Here is a 23,938-nt window from a genome sequence, read left to right on the forward strand (position 1 = left end):
GACCATTTCTGGTAATGTGCAACCCTAAATGTATCATCGGTGCATGTTAAGTCAACTTTAACTCTGAGCATTCATCAATGAAATGTAAGTCAGACCCAGCATTCGAACCAAGTCTAGTACTGTACATCCGAAGATGCATCATGAAGCATGTCTGGTCATCAAGTACTTATAGTGGCATTGCTAAAAAAACTTTAACTTACTTTAAAAAGATTGACCTCGACACATATTAGCTTAAAACCCAGCATCTGAAACCCGACAGATGACAAGGAATTACTGTTCAAGGGACTAGATGATATAAAAAAAATATCTGCTTGAAAAATTTTTAACTGGGAACGCCAATGCCGACGGTATTAAGAAAACTTCCCCTGTTCCGTGTAGTTGAACTAAAAATATGACGTTAACGTTATATGCTGGCGACGAAATAAGTATGGAAATAAAGAAAGTATCCGAAAATGTATTCTATTGTTAATATTTTCAAGAATTAACTTTGCTTTTAAAAATGTGCCACTTTTGGCTAAGTATTTTAACCTGGTGTATGATCAAGTAACCAGAAGGTTCTAATTTTAGGTATGCAAATTTTAAACAATTTTTAATTTTTGGATATGAAGTGCACACGCGACACTCATCATATTGTAAACTATTAGTGTTCAGGGTATATCTAATAACTGGGCAAAACTAGGTGAGTGTCCCTCATGCACTTCATATTCTAAAAATCGATTTATAAATGCCACCCTCTTATATTTTCCCATAGGCCTAATGTTAACGCATTTGCGGGTACATCTAAGTTTGTGTCGGCTACGGTGTGAATTTATCTCATATTAACTTTTGAAATATTAATAACAAAAATTAAGATACTCATCTTAAATTCTAAACAAATTTTGAAAAAATAAATTGAAATTTATTTTTATGAAAATAAGTGGGCCGAGAAACGGCCTTATCGAAAACCCCCCTTTATAATTGTACTATTTGTCTATCCTCATACTCATGCATGCTATATATGTGTTTTTATTTGTCATCATTGTAGTTTACATTTATATCTCGCTATACAATTGTAAAATTGTGAAGAGATCAATAAATGCAGTTCAGGAAATGTCCATCTCTTAGAATATGGATTGCGAGAACAAAAATTTTAAATTATATATAAGTTTCTACATTTCATCTCTGTTCTTGGGTTTGTAATTAATATAAATAAATTAATGATTAATAGAAATCATATTATTTTGTTCATTTTTATTAATGAAAATGTTGATATCAGGGATTTTAGTATTGGTTTTGACAATGACGTAGGATCGTTTTGAATGGGTGGGGTGGGGGAGACATTCAACTAGTTAACCTGAAAAAGATAAGAACATTGTCCCAACTCGAAAATTTATTTGAGGGGAAGGGGTTGGGTGTTAGGTTCCAACTTTTTTCAGTACCCCTTAATATTTACTTTAATTCGAACATGCTAGTACTACATATAAGGGACCTACAGTGTATATACATGTATAGGTCCCTGTACATACTTAGCATTGTAAATACTATATACGTCACAAAAAGTGGGTTGTAAGATGGTGGGTTGCAACCATAAGTTCAATGAACATTTTCTTTCGGAAAAAAATTAAACATGTATCTTGAAAAAAAATTATGGGAAGGGGGCATCCCTCACCCCTGCCATGTTCCTGATTTAAAGGGAGTTAGTAAAATGAATATCAGCTAGCTGTAGGTTTTTGAGTGACACTGATTTCCTGTAATAGTGGTGATGATAACTCAGAAGACCTTTACAAAATATTTGAGTTAACTTGAGTAGACATGTAATGTAACTCTGGAACACGTGGCTTCAAATATTTTAGTCAACGTCTTAGTTGTGTAGGTATGTATCATTACCACTACATTTTCCAAATTTTACATAGTCATCAACGCCACAAAAAAAAGTTATAAATGTAATATGTAGAATGAGAAATGCATCTCATACAACAAATGATGGACTAGGTATAAAATGTTTCAATTCAATTCAATTTATTCTCTCAAAACCATGTAAATGGTACATGAGGTAAAAAACATATAAAATATATATACATATAATACAGTGGGTCAAGCAGAAGGTGATAATTAAGGAGAACAGACAATACTATTAATTTTAGAAATAAATGTACATAATTGTTTCAAAGAATCAACATCATTTTGGCACATGATTTCACAAAACTTGATGATATTTGGATTAGAACAAAATTTTTGGTTCAAATAAACTTTTCTTAATTGGTTTAAAGCACTACATTCTAAAATATAATGATACTCATCTCCTATCTGGTTATTACTGCATAAGCTACAAACTCTTTCATTTCTTTGAGTACCATTCCATCTACCTGTTTCAATTGGGAGGTGGTGATTTGTGGTTCTAAACTTAACAAAAGTTTTTCTGAATTTAAATGATAACAGTGTTAAATATTTTTCGCACTCAAAATTAGTTTTAAAAATTCTATAATTTAAACTTTTTGAAGATTCTTGAACTTCACTATTCCACTTTTGAATATATTTATCTTTTAATCTTTGACTGTAGCAGTTATCCATTCTACATTATAAAATGTTTAAAGCAGTGTCTATCACTAATTAACAATTTTCAATTGCTAATGAGTACATGAATTGAAAATTGTTAATTAGTGAAAGACAGCAGTATAATTGTGCTTAGATTGCCAAAATTTCAAAAAATATTAGGATGAGAACTATGTAAAACATCGTTCTGAATTCTTTCTGAAAGCTTTGTAATTACCTGGCTGATTCCACGTGTAGCGGTAAAGAGTTGTTTTCGACCAGATAAATGTGGTGGCAAAGATTGGTCGACAATTTGAAAAAAAAAAATGTAGCGGTAATGAGTTGAAATTTCGGCGATGTAGTGGTAATGTTGAACTCCCAATTTCTGTTATAATTAGCACTATTGAAGAAATTCAATGTCACTAAAAAAAACTGTTCATTTCATCTCTTGTGAAAAAAAAAATTAACTGAATTTTAATCCTGACAAATGTTTACACAATTAAGGAATGAAATAAAAATTAAAAAAAGAGGGGGGGGGGGGATAGAAAAGAATGAAGACGAAGACACACTGGACAATATTGTAATGAGGAAAACTTTGTTTTCAAATTATTTTTAGAATACTGGAGTATATATTTACAGAGTGCTTTTATTTTAATTAAATAAAAAATAAGTAATTTAACATTTATAAATTGTTTTTAAAAGTTAATCTTAATAAATAAAATTTCTGTTTTTGGTAGAAAATATTTACATTAACTCTAGTCTGTTCTTTTTTAGTTGTATTTTCAGAATTTCACAATTAATAAGTTATTGACATTTGAAACAAAATATTTAGAACATTTTCATCTTTTTTAAATTGGTTTTCTTTATGTTCATGACACCTATATGTTCACACTGTAAGTAACTGTATTTACATCAAATCTTTTGTTTAATTGCTCAGGTGAAAAAGGTACATATGTAAGTGTCCATGTCTGCAATTAATTGCTCAAAGCCAATTAAAGTCTTTCGATAAAGTTCATCTTTCACTCAATTATTATGTCAATCAATCATCAAAGGGACGCGGCATGACCACATCTGGACAACGAATTTCAATACTTTAAGATAATAGATCAATTATCAAGATGCAATTTGATTGGTCATTTTAATGAATGGGAATTTTTACCATTCCTAGTAAGTATATAAGTGTACGCGTTCCCGTGTCAGTCACAATTCTATATTCGATAAAACCTCAAAAGGACGTCGTAAACCTTCATTAATCGTGGTTCTCTTCAAATCCAGGTAAATATTTATACCCCCGCTTAAAAAGTGGGAGGGTATACTGTAGTCGGTATGTCCGTCCGTCCGTCTGTTTATTACGTTTTGGGGTACCCATCTCTTATCCGCAACTCCTCTTTAAAACCACTGAGTGAAATTTTATGAAACTTTCAAAGAATCTTTATTACATATTGCCATTGTGCACTTTTATTTTTTGATCCGACACATATTTTGGGTTTCCCGGCCACAGCAAAACATGGACACTGCCGGCGCCATTATAACCATATCTTGATAACATAACGTTTGTTAATTAGGAACATTGTTTACGTCATGTTCTAAACTTTGAATTTTCCGGGCAGTAAATACAAAATATACAACATGACAATTTGTAAAGGGCATTTAGTCACATCTACCAGTTAATTAGTTCTTTGTTTGGTACTCTATTTATTGGAAAAAAAACGCACGGACGGCGTAAACCTTCATTAATCTTTGTTTTCTTCAAATTCAGGTTATTTCCCCTTATCAACTTTTAGCCAGTGGGATAAGAAGCGCCTTAGGCCAAATACGAAATAAGGAAGATATCACTGTGATATCTTCACATTATGAAAGACAATATGCTTGGAAGAATGGTGGGGCGTCGAGATAATGATATAAATAAAAAAATCGACGTCATCGGACAACAAAACATTTGTCAAGATTCAGCCAAAGATTCCAAAGATTGTGTCAATATCAACAAGGAATCGAAACAAAATGGAGTAGATGATCAACATGTGCTCAGATATATGGTTGGAGTTGGCATAAATCAAAGTGACAACAACAGAGTGATTGGACGACAGAAAAGTTATCAATATCCCTCAATAGTAATAAATTTTTGGATTCGAAGGAATGAGAGTGATGAAAATGACATCACCGTGTTGTCAAATTTTATGACAACAACAACATGCTGACGAGAATTCGGAAAAAGATGGAGAGGAAAATAGTAATATATTTTCTGACAAAGGTAGTGTATGTTCGGAGCCCGAAGGAAAGAAATCGATGGTGGGTGTTCGAATGAATCAAAGTGACAACAACAACATGACCGAACAACAGAAAAGTCATCAATATCTCCCATTGGATTCCATTGATTTTGTCCATGCTGACGAGAATTCGGAACAAAATGGAGAGGACAATAGTAATATATTTTCTGACAAAGGTACTGTATGTTTGGAGCCCGAAGGAATGAAAGTGATGAAAATGACATCACCGTGTTGTCAAATGGTGGGTGTTCGAATGAATCAAAGTGACAACAACAACATGACCGAACAACAGAAAAGTCATCAATATCCCTCATTGGATTCCATAGATTTTATCGATGCTGACGAGAAATCGGAACAAGATGGAGAGGACAATAATAACATATTTGCTGAGAAAGGTATATTTCGGCTCCCAAAGGAACAAAAAGATAAAAGTTACACCGTGAGCAGAAGAATGGTGGGGTTCCGAATAAATGAAATTGACTACGATGAGAAATCCGGACAATATGAAGACTCGGAGGATGATGCATCCGACGATGAGGACGATGATGTTAAGTTCACTGATCGATGTATTGTGGGAGATCGAGATGAAAAACCCACGCTTTCCTTTCCCGACTCCATCCAACCCTATCCATTTAATATTTTGGACTTTCTTGGGGTTGTTGCTTCAATAATACTCTTTGTCGTTGATGTTGTCACGGATATTCTTCTTGCCTTGGAGTACAAAAATCAGGATAGAAATGTAGAATGTGTTCTTACGTCATCAGTTGTGATTGCGTCATTTCTGGTGGCGGGGTCCTTAAGCACGATTTGGTACATACAGGACGGAAGTGGACCCAAAGGAAGAGTGAAAAAGATTTTATTTCTTGTCTTGGCCTTCCCATTTTCTACTATTATCAGGTAACGTACCATGATAGTGTTCCAAATCAAATAAATGTTAACCTAGTAGGACGAGGCTTAGTTGACAAAAACACGGATTGCTTTCAAAATACTATCACATGTATCTAAAAACCTTAAATGCCATAAATAACAATGTAATAAATAAACGTCAGTGTTGAAATTTATTTCATACAATTTGAATATAATATGCACAAGCATAGATTAATCTATATAGTATATAGTGATGCAAAGAATATTCATATAAATTTCATTTTTGAAAAATCTTTTTACCCGGCACTTTTTCCATTGATCTCATTACTTTTAATTCTCATATACCAGCAGAAAAAGGGATATTAAATTAAGACTTTCAATACTTTAGAATTCCTACCATTAATTTTTTTTTCTACTAAAAGATAAAAAGGGGAATTTAAAAAATTCCGCACATTAACTATATCCAAATATCACCCCTTAGTATGTTCCTTTTTTCCAGGAATTTCTCTTACTTAAAACATGGATACCTAAGTCGCAGATCCAGATCCACCGATAAAGAGAAACATTACAGCAGGATGATCAAAAACAACATGGATGCCAGTTTTCTACGGATGTGTGATGCCTTCTTTGAATCCGCACCTCAGTTGATCATTCAAGTTTATATTGCTATCCATGATACGCCCAAAGAAGCAATACACTTAGGTTAGTAAAGTGAAAAAAAAGTTTATTTGTACTACAGTGTGTGTCTCTTCTTGATAATGGAGCTCTTAAAGTCAACTGATCCTAATCCTTTAGCTTCAAAACTGTACTATTTACTAGTATAACAGCTTTGTACCAAAATACTTTTCTACTGTCTTGACAATTCCAGTCCTTTAGTTGCAGAGCTGTAGCTCTCTGGTCTATGTTAATGTTTCCTAGAAGTGGGTCAAAGGACAACTGAAAAAAATCAGAAAGACAACCTCTATATAGTTACTTTATATCCTATTCTTCAGAGATAAAGGAAGCTTTATTTTATCAGTATTGGTCTATTTTTTCATGGGACTGGGCAGGTAGATACTAGTTTACCACAAAATTGATTTCTTAATATAAAAAAGCTTACAAAATGACTTTACTTAATTACATGTTTGTTATATTACAGAACTTCTGCGTGCCGCTACCATAGCATCATCTCTAGCAGGTCTGGCATTGTCCGTGGCGGGGTACAGCAAAGCACTCCATGTCTTTAACGCAACTTCCGACTTGAAAGCATTTACGCACTGTGGAACTGTGGGATACTTTCTGTGGAGAGTGTTCGAGATTGGACCAAGAATCACAGCCATTGTAATGTTGATTTCAGTCGAAGTGTACGGTCCCTACTTGATAATTTTCGGCGTCATGTTCCACTGGATGATTATGATAACGGTTGCATTTTTCAAAAACGTTCAAGCGTATAAATCAAAACTACACAACGTTTTCTTCATTGTGTTCATTGGATTTGTGAAAATCATATCCTTTATGAATTTGAGCCGAGGTAGATCACGATTTCTTGCCATAGCGTATTACTCTCTATTCCATGTGGAAAACGTTTTAATGGTGGTGCTGTTTGTAGTTTGGGGTGATGTTAACAAGTCCAGCTGGGTATATATAGCTACCATATCAGTGGCCTTGTCCGGTGTTATTATGTGTACTCTGTTTATGCTGACGTACTACTCACTGTGTCACCCTAAAGTATCTCGTTCATATACATGTACAAGCAAAAAAGACATTGAAGAAAACGGGAGCATATCTACTATATCTAGTGATAGAGACGGGAGCATATCTAGTGATAGAGACAGGAGCATATCTAGTGATAGAGACGGGAGCATATCTAGTGATAGAGACGGGAGCATATCTAGTGATGAATTAGTGTGTTAAATCAAATAAGTAGAATAAGTATGTATATACTAGGTATAAATGTACAATTGTATGAATTTATAATTTGTTTACAATGCATGCACTTTTCAACAAGTAAAGAACCGCCATACTATGCAGTCACAGGTACATGTACCTGACGTTACTTATTTTTCTTTTAATAAAAAAAAAAATATACCCATACCTATTAATAAACCCTTGTTTATTATTAGGTATGTGTATATTCTTTTGTATTAAAAAAAATAAGTAACGTCAGTTGCAAGTGCCTGTGCATGCATTCTGTAATATGAATATGTACAGAAAAGTCACACCATGCCATATATTTTTCTGTGTAAAATAAATATCAGAAAACTGCACAAAACATGACAATACGTACATAATACATGAAAGCAAATAAAGTATATTTATATTTTAATTGTTTTCTTTGACATTGCTTGACATTTAAAGATAGGTACCTTTCTTGTTACGTGTATTTGGGATAGCTTTGTGTCCAGTAAAAACCTTGTCACACGCATTCTAAATGAGTTTTCCATCATACAGGAAAGTGTATCTTATTGTCGTTAGAAGTTAGAAAATTTGCTGTACCATATTCCAAAAATGTAGGGAAGTGGTATACCTCAACTTTTCATTATCACATGCATGCAGGAAAATATGCAACATGTTTTTTTTTTTTAAATCATTTATTTAAGATATATGAATTTTTATCTACAAAATATCAATCAATTTTAGTTTTAATTTTTCTTGACGAGCCGGAAAATAGGTGGGAGTCTGAGATCTGGGAACACGGGTATCTGAAGTGCAAGACAAGTGCAAACACCCCTCCTTGAGAGGTTATATTTTTTTCTTCAAAATATGATATTGTTACGTTTCACGAAGTGTACCTGTGAAATTCGGGTTAACACTTGTTTACAAGTTTGGAATATATGGAACTTGAACCCGATGTTTATAAACTCCGTAAATATTTGTCAATGAACAGTTAACATAAGAAATGAACAATAATTAACTGAATTGTACTTTATTAATTTAACTTGTGTAATTTAATGACAAAGTGGTGTATTTTGTATGTTTTATATGGGTACAACGTTATTAATTAAGTAGGTAATTTTGATGGTTTATTGATTGCATTGATTGTGACGTAATAGGTATCTGATTGTCTCTTACGTCATCATAACAACTTTTGTATATAAAAACCAGCTGTTTTGGGTTTAGACTTCAGTCGGCTGTGGGGAACGACTCGGAGCACACAGCCTTCCCTGGTAAGGGAAAAGTGACCTAAGTCACTTTGGGGAACGACTCCGTATACTTCGGTTATAAGACGGTACCAAGTCTATGTATACGAAACCATTAAAGGGAACCAAGTTTTTAGGAACGTCCTGGATTGACCATCGGTTGGTCACCTATTTGTTAACCAAATAACGTTGTACCAACCAAGTTACGTGTACCATTCTGTGTGTTTATAAGTGAACCATTTGATCATCCTAATAAATGTTATAAACTTTTAACAAGTGTTATTCCTAACAAACATTATTTAAAGTGACCAAAAATTGGTCATTACGTCAATCAAAGAAGTGACCAAAAGTTGGTCATTACGTCAACCAAAGAAGTGACCAAAAGTTGGTCATTACGTCAACCAAATAAGTGACCAAAAGTTGGTCATTGACCATAACATAAACTGTGACCAACGTTACCATCAAATCTCGACCAAGTGACCAGAAAACTAATAGCGGCCCACGAGTTAATTATAACACGATACCCTCGGTTTCGTTACATTGGTGGCAGCGGTGGGATACGCTATTCTGTGAATTGTGAACATAAACCATTACAAAGATGTCAAGGAACGAAAAATTGGTTGAGGAAAGTGACCATAATACAGAACCAAAAGAACTACAGTTTATCGACGGTACTCCAAGCAAAGAAGTTCTTTTGCGGGTTAATAACAATGACCAGATAGGAGACGGCAGTGCAGTCAACGCATGTACCGACAATACTCTACACATAATTCTACAAGAATTTAAAAACGTTGAAGTCCCAAATGAACCAATTACAATCTCAAGTGAGACCAACGAGTGCTAACAACCAATATGTAGACCAAAATTGCGTTCAATCCGGTACCAGTACTACGTCCAAAGATGACCAAATACACAGTGAACATCGACCATACAGAAATACTTCTCTACAAAATGCGTATGACGACTTTCGTGATTACGAACATACTAGGACAAGTTGGTCAAACCCGACGTTACCACGAAGTTACACTACCAATGCTAGGACCAACGAATTTCAGCCGACTATGTGCAGCTTTGATTACGATGTACCAAATTATGGTCACACAAGACAAGCCCATGACCATGATGACCACGGATTTAGGCGTTCCCCGGAACCTAAAGGAAGAAAACCAGCAACGTTCGATGGTACCATGAACTGGAACGACTATATAGTACATTTCGACATGATCGCCCAATTGAACCAATGGAATGAGGAAACAAAGGCATTAGAGTTAGCTACCAGTCTACGCGGCCCGGCACTAAGCGTTTTGAGTGACCTACAACCAGAATTTTGGTATAATTTTCGTCACCTTGTTTCCGCACTAGCAGCACGATTTGACCCAGAAAACCAAACAGAAATCTACAAGACGCAACTAAAGAGCAGAATACGGAAGAAAAACGAAACGATCACAGAGTTAATGCAAGACATAAAGCGACTTACGAGGATGTCATACCCGAACGCACCCCTAAGTTTCCGTGACCAGATAACGAAAGATTCTTTCATCGGAAGTTTAAATGACCAAGAAATGGAATGGGCAGTGTTTCAAGGAAAACCTACAGACCTAGAAGATGCAGTGCGTCTGGCATTGGAATATGAGGCCTTTCAACAAGCACGGGGGAGACGAAATAAAGTTGCAGTGCGTATGCAGAGAGAGGAACCAACGTACATAACCGAAAACGATGATAACTCATATCAAATAGCTATGATCAGTCAAAACACAGAAAAGAAGTTTTACAAGAAAGGTCCCTGTTTCTACTGTAAGAAAGATGGTCACATCAAAAGAGAATGCAGGTTACTACAACGGCACCTAAATAATGAAAAATACAGAAACCAAAGAAAACCGGAATACGTAAAAGACGTGACGACCAGAGAACCTGAGAACCAGGGAAACGCACAGTAGTTGACGTCGGCGGCCTAACGTCAACTACAAAACAGAAAAGGCCACATGTTTTTGGAATAAAGAACTCAAATACTCGCAGTACCAACTTATTAACAATTGACGTGTTTGTTAACAATGTGAAAATCAGTTGTGTCATTGACACTGGTTCAGTTATAACAGTTATCCATCCAAAGAAATATTACGAGATAGAAAGATGTGTGAGACCTAAATTATATCCAAACCGTAGTAACTTACAAATGGCAAACGGTGATTTAGTTGTACCAGAAGGTCAGACTGAACTTCAAATTGGTATTGATGGTGAAGTTACGGAACATAAAGTGATCGTCGCTGACGTTGAGTCACATATGATTTTAGGTCTTGATTTTCTGAAACAGCATCATTGTCAATTGAATTTGGGTGAAGGAACTCTTACATTGGGAAAGAATAGATTACCATGTGACATTAAGAGTGAACACAATCCTGTGTTCAAAATTTGCGTACAAGAAGCTTTACACAATGATAATGATGACCGACGACTATGTGAACCTCGTGACGAGAAGAAGACAAACGATGCTGAGAAGCATATCAGAGACTGTACCGTTGGTGACTCAAAGAAGAATCAACCAAGGGAAGTCAGAGGAAAACCGGGTCAATGTTTACCTAGAGAACCACTGGAACAAGTGGCCAACGACATCCTTGGTCCTTTACCACGGACCAAGAAGGGTAACAAGGACGTTGTTACCAGTTCAGATTATTGCACCCGATGGATAGAAGCAACCGATAACCAGAAACGAAAGTATGGCACCAAGTCAAACCAGATTAAGTACACCCCAGGACAATGTGTGTGGATTGCGTCAAAGTCAAGGACCAAAGGAAGATGTCCTAAACTTAAGGTTCATTGGAATGGACCTTACACAGTGTTAAGTGCCGTGTCCGATTCGGTATTCAAAGTGAGAAAGTCTACAGCCGAGAAACCAAAATATGTGAATCATGACCAGATGAAGCTGTTTTGTGGTGAAGCAGATGACATTATATCCGTGTAACGCGTATCTCGAAAGACATTACCAGTGGACTTGAATAAGTCATTGATTAAATACCCCGAAACGAGGAAGTTTCGACTTAAGAAGGGGGTAATGTTACGTTTCACGAAGTGTACCTGTGAAATTCGGGTTAACACTTGTTTACAAGTTTGGAATATATGGAACTTGAACCCGATGTTTATAAACTCCGTAAATATTTGTCAATGAACAGTTAACATAAGAAATGAACAATAATTAACTGAATTGTACTTTATTAATTTAACTTGTGTAATTTAATGACAAAGTGGTGTATTTTGTATGTTTTATATGGGTACAACGTTATTAATTAAGTAGGTAATTTTGATGGTTAAAACCCGCTAACTTATTGATTGCATTGATTGTGACGTAATAGGTATCTGATTGTCTCTTACGTCATCATAACAACTTTTGTATATAAAAACCAGCTGTTTTGGGTTTAGACTTCAGTCGGCTGTGGGGAACGACTCGGAGCACACAGCCTTCCCTGGTAAGGGAAAAGTGACCTAAGTCACTTTGGGGAACGACTCCGTATACTTCGGTTATAAGACGGTACCAAGTCTATGTATACGAAACCATTAAAGGGAACCAAGTTTTTAGGAACGTCCTGGATTGACCATCGGTTGGTCACCTATTTGTTAACCAAATAACGTTGTACCAACCAAGTTACGTGTACCATTCTGTGTGTTTATAAGTGAACCATTTGATCATCCTAATAAATGTTATAAACTTTTAACAAGTGTTATTCCTAACAAACATTATTTAAAGTGACCAAAAATTGGTCATTACGTCAACCAAAGAAGTGACCAAAAGTTGGTCATTACGTCAACCAAAGAAGTGACCAAAAGTTGGTCATTACGTCAACCAAATAAGTGACCAAAAGTTGGTCATTGACCATAACATAAACTGTGACCAACGTTACCATCAAATCTCGACCAAGTGACCAGAAAACTAATAGCGGCCCACGAGTTAATTATAACACGATACCCTCGGTTTCGTTACAATATTTCCCCGTCAAATACATCATATTTCGTTCTGTGTAAGCATACATTATACGTGATAAGAGGGGGGAGGGGGTTGCAAGGGGCCCGCCCCTTTTGAGTTCAACCCCCATTATATTTGATAAATCAATGGGTTTTTTTTATCGGTGTGGCTGTGGGCCCCTACCGAGACCTCAAACTCCCCCCCCCCCCTTATTCAACATTTCTTGATCCGCCACTGAGTCTAAAATCAAAAAAATACTAAAAGCACGGTACATATGTATATGTAAATAAAAAAAAAATACACCAAGTTGATTTTATTATCATGCCCGATCTCTAAACGCAAGAAAAAATACAATTATTGACGATTAAATTAATATAAAAATGAGAGAGGAAAACTTGGAGTGGGCTTAGTCTAAGGAAAACAGACATATTGTAAGTACCAACAGTGTCCTTGTCCTTGACCTGAGTCATAAATATAAACTATACATAAAAATTAAAAACAAAACGGCAGCGTAACATGCGTAAGAACAACTCAGTGCTGCACTTGGACATAACACCACGCAGTAAATGAAAACAAAGTCTACATGAATCTGTGGAGCAGCTTCGGTTATTAAGAACCTGCAAAACACTCACAATTTAAGGTAAAAATCTAAAATATCAATAAAACCTGTTAAGGGAAAAGATTTATGAACTAAAATATTATAAATTTCATTACTTCAAATCAGTTTGCGTTATTGAAATTAAGATATTTGAAGTAAAATATTATTAACATTAAAATATCAATAAAACCTGTTAAGGGAAAAGATTTTTTGAACTAAAATATTATAAACATTATTTCACATCAGTTTTCAAGAGTTATTGAAATTTAGATATTTGAACTAAAATATTATTAACATTCTAAAACTCAAAATAATTTTAGAAATTTGAATTGTTTAGTGTTACACGGACCCTTTAAGACTTTACTGCACTAGAAACGACCCGGATTTTGACACGGGTTTTAACTTTTATATTACTACATCAATTATCCGGTGTAAACAATATCCTGCAAACCTTAGAGATGTAGGAATTTTTCCTTCAGGCCTTACTGATAACAAGAGTTTAGACTGTATTTTTATTGATAAAAAAAATGGACGTGGCAGAAAAACAGGAAAATGAGGAATATAAATTCAACAATACATGGCGATACGTTGCATCACTTATATCCATCATTTTATTCTTGGTTTCGTTTGACTGTGACATTATTTTGGCTGTTGAGTACCACAAGAGAGAAATGTACCAGGAGTTTAATTGTACGGTGTCTGTAATAACGGCAGCCTGTTTGATAACAGGCTGTCTGAGCACATATTGGTTGATCCAGAATGGAAAATTAGCCAGATCTTCTCCTGGATATTTCTTATGTCTTCTAACCAGATTTCTGATTCCTGGATTATCGAGGTAAGTATAGGTGAATTATGCTGTTTACAAAATGTACCTGAATTTCTGGCATCTTTTAGTAGTCGTCAGTAGCAGGGTAGTAGAGATAGCTATTTACAAGTTGTTTACTGGATTTTTTTCAGCCCAATAGTATGGATTTTCAGTTTGGGGTAGGTGCCTGGGTGGGGGAGGGGCACAACCAAATATTTTCAGTTATGGCACAATCAAGCAACAATTCATTAACAAGCCAAATGAAAAATAAATTAACAAGAAGTACTTTTTTGTTGGTTTGTTTAACGTTCGTTGGAGAATTTTTCACTCATAACGAGATACAAACACTTGCTGGTGCATATAAATTGGAATGCAAATTTAACTTAGCTCTTCATCCTTTGAGCAGTAAGCAATCTTTTGGTCCTAGCTAGTGACCAATCACCATTGCAACACAGGACCTTGATTTATATGGTGTCATTCAAGAACTAATCTCTACATCCCAAAATTTTAGTTAATTTTAAAAGTTTGCAAAATTAGGCCTAATGATTCTGTTTGAAATTTCAACCATATAAATACTAGTATCTTTTTTAAAAAAGAATAAAACCTTTTACAAATCAATATAAAATAGAAGGATATAAACAAAATTCAATTAAGGTACATGTATTAGTCGCTAGTTCTTATGTTAAATGGGCCCCAGTGCCATCGCAATGCCATGCTTCTCTAAAGCAAACACCCTACATACCACATGGGCATTTAGATACTTTCTCGTAGGAATTTAAATCAATGATTTGAATGAGCCATTCTTTGAATTGTCTATAGAAACGGTGCCATATGCAAAGGAGAGATTTTCAATTGATTACTGTTGAAAAATGTATTCTGACATAACTTCTTTGGCTGTAACCATGGTAACACTGAGAAGATTTTACAGAGTTTAGTATTCCTCTAAACATTTGTGAATTTTAAAGAGAAATTGGATAAAGTGAGAGGACATTTAACAAAACTTTTAAAAAGGGGGGAGCAAAATCTGCAAGGCCAGGAGTCAGAAGTTAAGTAGTTGCTCTTCAACTGTAAACAGCTTAATGGCTAAACTTCAATAAAGATTTTGTCAACTTTTTTGTTTGTGGAAACCCTTCAATTCCAAACAAACAACTTTTTAAGGATCTTATAAGGTCTTTTGAAAGAGAGGGTGCATATTGACTGTTGTACTTTCTCTATGATTTTTGAACCCAACTGGAAGAAGGAGAGAAGGGATTCAACATAATGGGACATAGTTAAAGATATTTATACCTTTGTGTAAAGAAAACTGGATAAAGTTTACAGTTTTCTGATTATTTTCTGCAAGGTAAACAAACTCTTCAATTGTTCAACTGTGAACAGCTAAATGCCACTCAAAAGAGAGAGAGAGAGAGAGAGAAAGAGGGCCTTTATCATGATTGGTGTATATTTCAACACAATGGAAATAGATGTTTACATACCATGTAAAACACACACATGTTTAAATTTATGTTAAAAAAAGGTTACATTTATGTTAAAAGAGGAAAGGGGGGAGGGGGAGGACTGACTATAATCTTGGCCTGCATGTATGCATGTACATAAAAAATTTCAATTCAATTCACTTTATTTTGTAAGATATATCTTATTTTAGACAAAAAAATAATTTATATCAATTGTTTCTCCTTTTCAAGTGCTTTGGTGTCTGCCTGTAAGCAATATCAACATACAGTGTACATGAGGAAATAATTCAAAAGTTAAAAAAAACCTTTGAACTGTTACACATGTAGGTGTGGAAAGTTTATATTTACGACATAAATTGCATGTCAAATAGTGTTTAATAAATGTGAATCTAAAAGGGATGTTGCAAGTTTTGACTCCCTAATTTTTTTTTTATTTAAAAAATATACATGAATCTATACTTGTATTAAATTTGTCCTTATTATGTATTATAACTCCTGAAAAAATTATTTATCTTTTTTTAAGTACATGAAGTAACTCAGTGAAGAAAAACTATAACACTTTTCAGTAAGTGTCCTTTTGTTTTTGTTTTCTAGGGATGTAGACATAGTGAGTAAATGGTTTAGCAAGAAAATCCACCCAGACCAAGATACATTTTTACAAGCCTTCACTGATGCAAGGAGCTTAAGGTTGTATGATGCACTAATTGGGACCACAACACAATTCCTTCTACAGGGGTCCTACTACATTGCCAATAGATCTGAAAGTGACATATATCTTTGTAAGTGGTATACAGGATATTTGTATTGTCAAACAGATAGGTTTGCAAATATTTAAGTCATATACGTGCATGCAATGAATCATTGTGAATTTCACGGCGACATTTTATATACTAAAAAGTGGTTGATGTGTTAAACACATTCAATTTATACCAATTTGAGAACATCCTGATAAAAATTAAAAATGATACTTTTAAGATCTTTTTTTCATTTAAATATATGTATTAACAGTTATAAGTTTAATTTTCCTTTTTCATTTCTTTTGATTATGATTCATTCATAAAAAAGGTAGAAAGAGAGAATTTGAGAATTTTTATTCTTTAGAACTTTTCAACCAGACTGATTTTTCAAATATTTTTATATATTCATATGCAGTGAATGTTAACATTTTTACTGAGAATTAAGTCATAAATGATATAATGATTTGTAAACAAATGTAAACCTATAGGGTTTGAGACAAATATTTTAATTAGTAAAATAAACATCATCAGATATTTACAATGTACTTAGTATAGAGTGCATTGACCTACAGCGCTGTAGCTCTAATTCAAGGATACGGATGTGTAATACTTTTAAAATAAAAAAAACCTGTTAATCGGATTAAGGATAGTGTAATCTACCAGGATGTTTACTTATTTCGGGAAGTCAATACAGGAACAATAATTGAACATTATTAAAAGTAATGTTAATGTTATATAACTTTTTCCTTATACAAGGACACTGACCACCAGTTTACAAAGACTTATGTTTAGCCTTATACAAACTGTGTTATAAAAATTCCAGGATTTAGACCCAATTTATGGAATAACTTGATTTTTACTTAAATCGAGACGTGTGTTATTGTATACATGTATGCAAATGAGTATTATGTATTTTACATGTATAAAAAACGATCTACGGCGACCTTCAGTGTCCACTGTTGAGGTCCACATACTATACAATCAGCAATTGTATTCTCTATCACTTTCAATACTTTAAAATAAACTCTTTGAAAAAAGACATTCTATTTGTCATTGGCTTATACAAAGGAGTACAGATTTTTATTTTTTAAGAAAATTTATCAAATTAAAAAAAAGAAAAGAAGTTCTTTTTTGTAATTTTGAGGAAAATAAATATAAACATCATTATTCAACAAAGTAACCTTGTACATATTAATCAATTTATCATTTATTTGTATAAATTAAATCAGTTATGACTTCACCATGCATGCACAAAGAAAGACAACTTTAAATATATAAATATACTAAAAGCATTTCATGTTTTACCTTTCCTGCATTCCATGTATACAGTCTGTAAATGTTACTCGTAACACATAGAATTAAACATGGAATAATGTGATGAACAGCAATAAGTAATTTGATTTAAAATATTTTCCAGCTTCCCTACGTCGGATGTCAATCATGTGGTCCTATGGCGTCATCATGTGGTCATTAATGACGTACATATTGTCACGCACTCCAAACAAGGCCAGCGAAGAGAGAGGCGCTAGTATAACCGCCATACTTATCGACTTCTTTGGAAGAAAAACTACTGTGGTAGTTTTCATCTGTTGCCATCTTGTTTTTGCCTTGAATTATTTCTTTTTAAGTAGTTTATCAAGTTACCATTCCACAAATGTTTAACTGTTTTTTCTTTTAATTTTACATATGTATAATATTGAGACATGCATGCATTGAATGTTTGGATTATGATGTTGTAAAAGTTGAAATTTAAGATGTGATGAATTTATTTTTAAATATACATGACATTACATGTATGTGACAAGTTTATTTTTCATCAAAATATCCTCTGTAAACCAACACATTTCAGACTGGACATACTATGTATATTCAGAATTAACAAACATTAAAGTGAATTATCCTGTCATCAGTTTATCCCCCACCAGTTTGCTTTTTTTTTTTTTTGGAGGGGGAGGGAGGGGCTTCTAATTCATTTCAGTGCCATATAAGCTTTTTATGAATGTAATAAAAGTTTCAATTATGATCATATCCAACATCAGCAAAGAACAAGGTCTCAAGGTCATTGACCTTGGTGTCATTTGAAAGAGCTTAATTAGTGGAGTATGCATACCAAATATGAAGTCTCTATCTTTTATGGTTCAAAAGTTATAGTGAAGGTTAAACTTTGCAGAAAAAAAACTATTTTTAGCATATAGGTCACAGTCAAGGTCACAAGGTCAAAGTTATAGCGAAGGTTAAAGTTTACAGACAAACAGACAGACAGACAGGACAAAAACAATATATGCCTCGGATCTTTCGATCCAGGCGCATAAAGATTATAAAATATGACATATTTTTTATGATTCTTATTCAGGTGGCACATGTACAATACTGTATTTGTGGTACTAGTATTCTGTTGGTTATGTTTGTATTCAAATTGATTGAATTCCATGTTTATAAAGTTTGATCATCATGATCATGATATCCAATTGTTCACTGGAATGATTTTTTTCCTGTAATGAGAAATGATTTTCACATTGTACTGTAAATCATAATTGTCACTATCCTTTTAACGTCCTTTATAAATTAAAAAAAATGTTTCTGGGAATAAGAACCATTTTGTTCCAGTTAGAATTATCTCCCTTATCAGTGGATCAAGTAGCCTTGAGGTCTTGGTGTATTGGTATCTTTTCTTTTAAATTATAATTTGTATGCAATTATTGTGCCTTTGCATACTGTGTTCATGTATGGTGCCATATATTTTTGTTAGATTTTAATCGAAGGAAAAATATTTTTCAAATGGTTATTGATTATTATTTGCAAGTGCTTGAATTGCTTATTTTGTTTAAGATATTTCATTCTTCTCATTATTTTTAATATTTTTGAAAAATGCCTTGGGTATATTTTATTAACATGTAGTATCTTGTGCATGTATTTGTATTAAGAGGTTTACTGACTTTAGTATTATACTTATAAAGTAATCATTTATTATCACTTAAGGGACTCCGACCCTCAGGAAGGTTCTTTGCAAACCTCCATAAATCACTTCTAATTTCATATCATGTTAAAAATTTCTACTTTTAATTGAATGCATTCTCCTTTCTTATGCTGAAAATGATCCACAAAGAACCTTGAAGCACATCTTGAAAAAAGCATATCATGAAAATTGTTGCCATGAACTTTGTTATTAGATTTAATTTTCTTTGATGTAGCTTTTCATGATTTTAAGAGTCTCCTCTTTTTGAATTAAATTAATTAAGAGTTGTCATCTTCAAACCAGTAATTTGAGTTTCTCTCTGAGTTGTGCATCTGAGTGAATATTTTCTCCAACTTGTTGAAGGTTATGCATGTCCTGTTTGAGCGTATTAACTTCAACTTCTTTTGTCTTCAACTCTTCAGCTTGAAGCTGTCATCTGATTTGTAGCAATTGTCCATGAAATAAAAACTGTTTATCCTTCTTTTGACATTGGCAATGACACTTTTTATTATTTATTGATTTAAATTATATACATGGGTAATTGGTTTTGACTGCATTGTGGGCAGTGCACAAACTTGTATGGTGACGTCTTTTACAAATTTTACAATTGAATTTAGATCGACATTCCACAACACAATGCAGTCAAAACCAATATGAATACCTACTCTCCAACACACAAAAAGAAGTTTAATTTTGGAAGTTTGTGAAAGTTACTGTTTGGATTTGAATGAAAGCTTGTGAATGAAGCTCTGAATTTTCACTGAAATTGTGTGCTGATTGATATTTATAATACTGCTGGCAATTGCATTTTGTTCCAAACACACACCCATTTTAGAATTAAGATTGAAATTGTACCATCTGTGTCCATTTCTCTCTCATGTCCTCCTCTGCTGTTTCTTCTAGAATTTTTTCATCAAGATCTCTGAGAATTTCCTGTTTGTTTGTCAATGTCTCTAAAATTGTCTCAATTTCCTCTGAATTTGTATTTTCTTCATCCAGTCTTTTTAGAAGTCTGGTTACAGCATGCTCTTAATCAGTTTAGAAGTCATCTCTCCTCTTTCGTCACGGCACCAATGTCAAGATTGTAGCACTCATAGAAAACACATCTGAACCGTATAGTGGTTTATTTGAAACTCAACAAGTATATAACATAACGTTATAGTAACGTCTGTCACTGGACGTCATAGTGGGCAAAAGTCACTTACATTGATTATATTGACAAATCACAACATTCTCCGGCCCACCAAAGTGTCCATATTTCACAACACTTATAAAGTAATCATTTATTAGCACTTAAGGGACTCCGACCCTCAGGAAGGTTCTTTGCAAAGCTCCATAAATCACTTCTAATTTCATATCATGTTAAAAATTTCTACTTTTAATTAGACCTTTCTGAAAAGTTCAAAGAACCTTGAAGCACATTGAAAAGCATATAATGAAAATTGTTGCATGAAAAGATTTAATTTTCAAGCTTCATTTAAAGACTTTTTGAATTAAATTAATTAAGAGTTGTCCTTCCTGGCTGAGGGTCGGAGTCCCTTAAGGTTATGCATGTCAATCATTCCAAATAAAAACTTTTATTCTTTTGACATTGGCATGTTTATTATTATTGATTTAAATTATATACAATTGTAAATACTGAATAGATTAGACAACAGGCGTACAATGTCTATGAATACCTACTCTAAACAAAGAAGTGGAGGTTACAAATACAATGAACTGATCTAGTTGATATTTATAATACAGGTAAACACACACCCTCCCTCACATGTGCAAGCTTAGTCTGACTCGTACAACTCCAGATCAGTAAATTAATATTAAATGAATACACAGCTTTTACTTTAAACTAGTATCCACGGTTGTTCAATCACTGGATTTTAGAAACTGGGAATTTCAAATTCAAATGACCTGTAATGTATACATTATACGATAGTTCCAAGAAGAGGCATTTGAAATTCAAGTTAGTTCAAGTTATATCAAGAAAACTTGATCAAAACTAGAATTTTACTTAAGATTTAAAAAATAATATTAAACTAGAGGTACTTTGAGGCAGTGTGAGCAATGAGCTCACTAAATGATACCCCCTGCCTCCCATATGAATATAATGGCAGTTTTGCTCTGGAAAATCCAAAATATATGTCAGATCATAAAGTAAAATAGGAGGTGCACAATGGCAATATGTAGTGGTATGAGAGGAGTTGCGGATAACAGATGGGTACCCCAAAGCGTAACAGACGGACGGACGGAAATACCGATTACTATATACCCTCCCACTTTTCAAGCGGGGGTATAAAAAAGACAAGTTGTGTTTGTGAATCACTGATACTCCCATTTGACAGTTGATAGTGAAAGTTTCTCAAACACTGGTCGGACTCCTAGTTCAAAGTATTAAAGAGAATAAAAATAATGTTGCACAAAAGTACTGTAACAAGGAAAACACCTGTAAATAATATTTTAAAAAATAAAGCTCTAGCACCAAATATTCAAAAGTAATGGTCAAAATTAGGTTTTTTTTCAAAAGTAGGTCAAACTCCAAGGTCAAAGAATCTAAATTAAGGTGCTATTAAGAAGGTATTGGAAACAAGGAGTAGGTTTAAAATTATGCAATCCAAAAAGAAAACTTTAGCTTCTTTTTTTTTAAGTAATGGCCTACTAGGGTAAACTTGTTATAAAAAGTCAAGGTCAATGAACCTAAATTAATGTACATGTACCCAACTACCTGCACAACTGTAGCGTTTTGGTTTTAAATACCAGTATTAGTCTTGGAACATACCGCTACGAATCTCGTACTGCAAATGCGGTGCAACTTATGGCGCAAGATTTTCTGCGCACGTTTGAGGAAAATTCTTAACTTTCCAGCATGTGTCAATCATTAATCCTCCATTTTCTAATTCTTGACATATTTTAGAACCCACCTGTATATCCCCCTCCCCTTAACCCTATAAAATCGTTCTCTACAAACTATTAAATAAATTTAACATGGTGTGACTTTGTTGTCGTATGGCAGAAACTTTACATCAAGCGAGTTTATTTGTCTGTAGAGACGACTATAATGGGTTTACAAAATGTACAGGTTGATTATTATTATATGACTGTGTAGGGTATGAAAAATAGTTGAATCATGTAAACCTAACAAAGGTCTATGGTTGAATTGATTGTCCCATGCTGGTATACATCCCCAACTTTGCGCAGAAAATTGCACCATATTTGCATTACAGGATCTGTTTTTTATGATATAAAACTATAATGCTATACAGTTCTGCAGCTTTAACTAAAATATAAACCATAAAGCTAGATACATAAATAACTGCCTTGTTACAAGGGATACACTTGTGAAATGTAAAAAGCTTTAGCACTAACTGTTCAAAATAAAGTTGTGGCAAATGTTAATATTTCTCTAAGTAGGCCAAGATCAAGGTGAAAGGGTCAAAAATATTATTTTGTAAACGACGAGCTATCATGTTGCAAGAAATACAAATATGAAACACAAATACCTTCAACCGTTTAAAAGTTCTGTCCAAGGTTAAACTTTGATAACAATAAATTTGCAAAATTGATTAAACTGCAGATCAACTGATCAACTATCTTAATTGGTACCTATAAGGGGAGTTCCTGTCACACCTTTGAGATAAGAGAGGAAATATGACAGATATAACTCCAACAAATCAAAAGTTATGGGCAGTTGTAAGTTTTTGGGAGAAATGATTACACTGCAGGGGATGTCCATTCCTCCAGGGTACCTGATCCCACCTCTGGCATTTGGAGGTCCTTGTTTGATCCGCTCCTATTTTATAACAAATATTTCATACAGTGTGAGACAGAAATACGGACGGGGTAAAAACTATATGCCCCGGCCTAATTTCCGATTACGGGAACATTCAAATTATACATTTTTAATAACAAACCCAGAAAATCGGTGGAAAATCACAAATTGCAACATACATGTACGTATAATGCGCACTTTGTGAAAAAAAAACACTGTATAAAATTATTTTGAATAAATAAATAAAATTATTCACTTAAATAGTTTAGGGCCTGTCGATTCCAATGAATTGAATTGAATTGAACATATTTTATTGACAAAGTCAAAAGGGTCGGACACAAGTTCAGTAACTTAGATAGTCCTCTCCTAATATAACATTTTGTGAAATTGCCAAAGTAAAATAAACATATATTCATATGGTCTACTATATACATTGTATACATTGTAGCAATAGAAAGGAATAAATTCTTTAAATATACCAAAATAATTCGAGATGGTTGGAAAAAACTTATTTTGAAAAACGACCACATTCATTTAAGAAAGTTTGAATAGTCTTAAAAAGTTCAGCATTTTGTTCGAAAGTTAAAGAATCATCGCCCCATAGCATTAAATGTACATCTATAATATGTAAATAATTTAATGACAATAGCTTATTCATTAAGGAATTTCTTGCTTTTACATAATGTTTACAAACAAAAAACAGATGATATGTATCTTCTAGTAGTCCACAAGAACAATTAGGACTGGTTATTAGGTTACAGCGATATAAATCAGACTTTAAAATACAATTGTGTCTTAATCTTGTATGAATTATGTTCAAAAACCTTTTTCCATAAGAAAAATATTTCTGAGGTTTTACATTACTATTTTGAAGATAATTTTTGAAAATTTTAATAGAAGTTGCCT

General features: G+C 33.6%; 2 protein-coding genes across 2 annotated transcripts; both read left to right on the top strand.

Moving 5' to 3' along the window:
* Positions 1-4,803: 4,803 nt before the first annotated feature.
* LOC134243217 (XK-related protein 6-like) lies at positions 4,804-7,538 on the top strand. The gene is made up of 3 exons (XM_062725451.1): positions 4,804-5,675; positions 6,145-6,347; positions 6,784-7,538. The coding sequence occupies exons 1-3, from the start codon at positions 4,813-4,815 to the stop codon at positions 7,536-7,538; spliced, it is 1,821 nt and encodes a 606-aa protein (XP_062581435.1). The 5' UTR covers positions 4,804-4,812.
* Positions 7,539-13,758: 6,220 nt separating this feature from the next.
* On the top strand, positions 13,759-18,478 carry LOC134243180 (uncharacterized). Its single transcript, XM_062725409.1, has 3 exons — positions 13,759-14,152; positions 16,171-16,355; positions 17,731-18,478. Exons 1-3 carry the CDS (start codon positions 13,845-13,847, stop codon positions 17,973-17,975), a joined length of 738 nt encoding a protein of 245 aa, XP_062581393.1. The 5' UTR covers positions 13,759-13,844; the 3' UTR covers positions 17,976-18,478.
* Positions 18,479-23,938: the final 5,460 nt, after the last annotated feature.

Source organism: Saccostrea cucullata, unplaced genomic scaffold, assembly GCF_032062105.1.
Source record: "Saccostrea cucullata isolate Sc308-1 unplaced genomic scaffold, CSIRO_AGI_Scuc_v1 ctg1199, whole genome shotgun sequence".
NCBI lineage: Eukaryota > Metazoa > Mollusca > Bivalvia > Ostreida > Ostreidae > Saccostrea > Saccostrea cuccullata.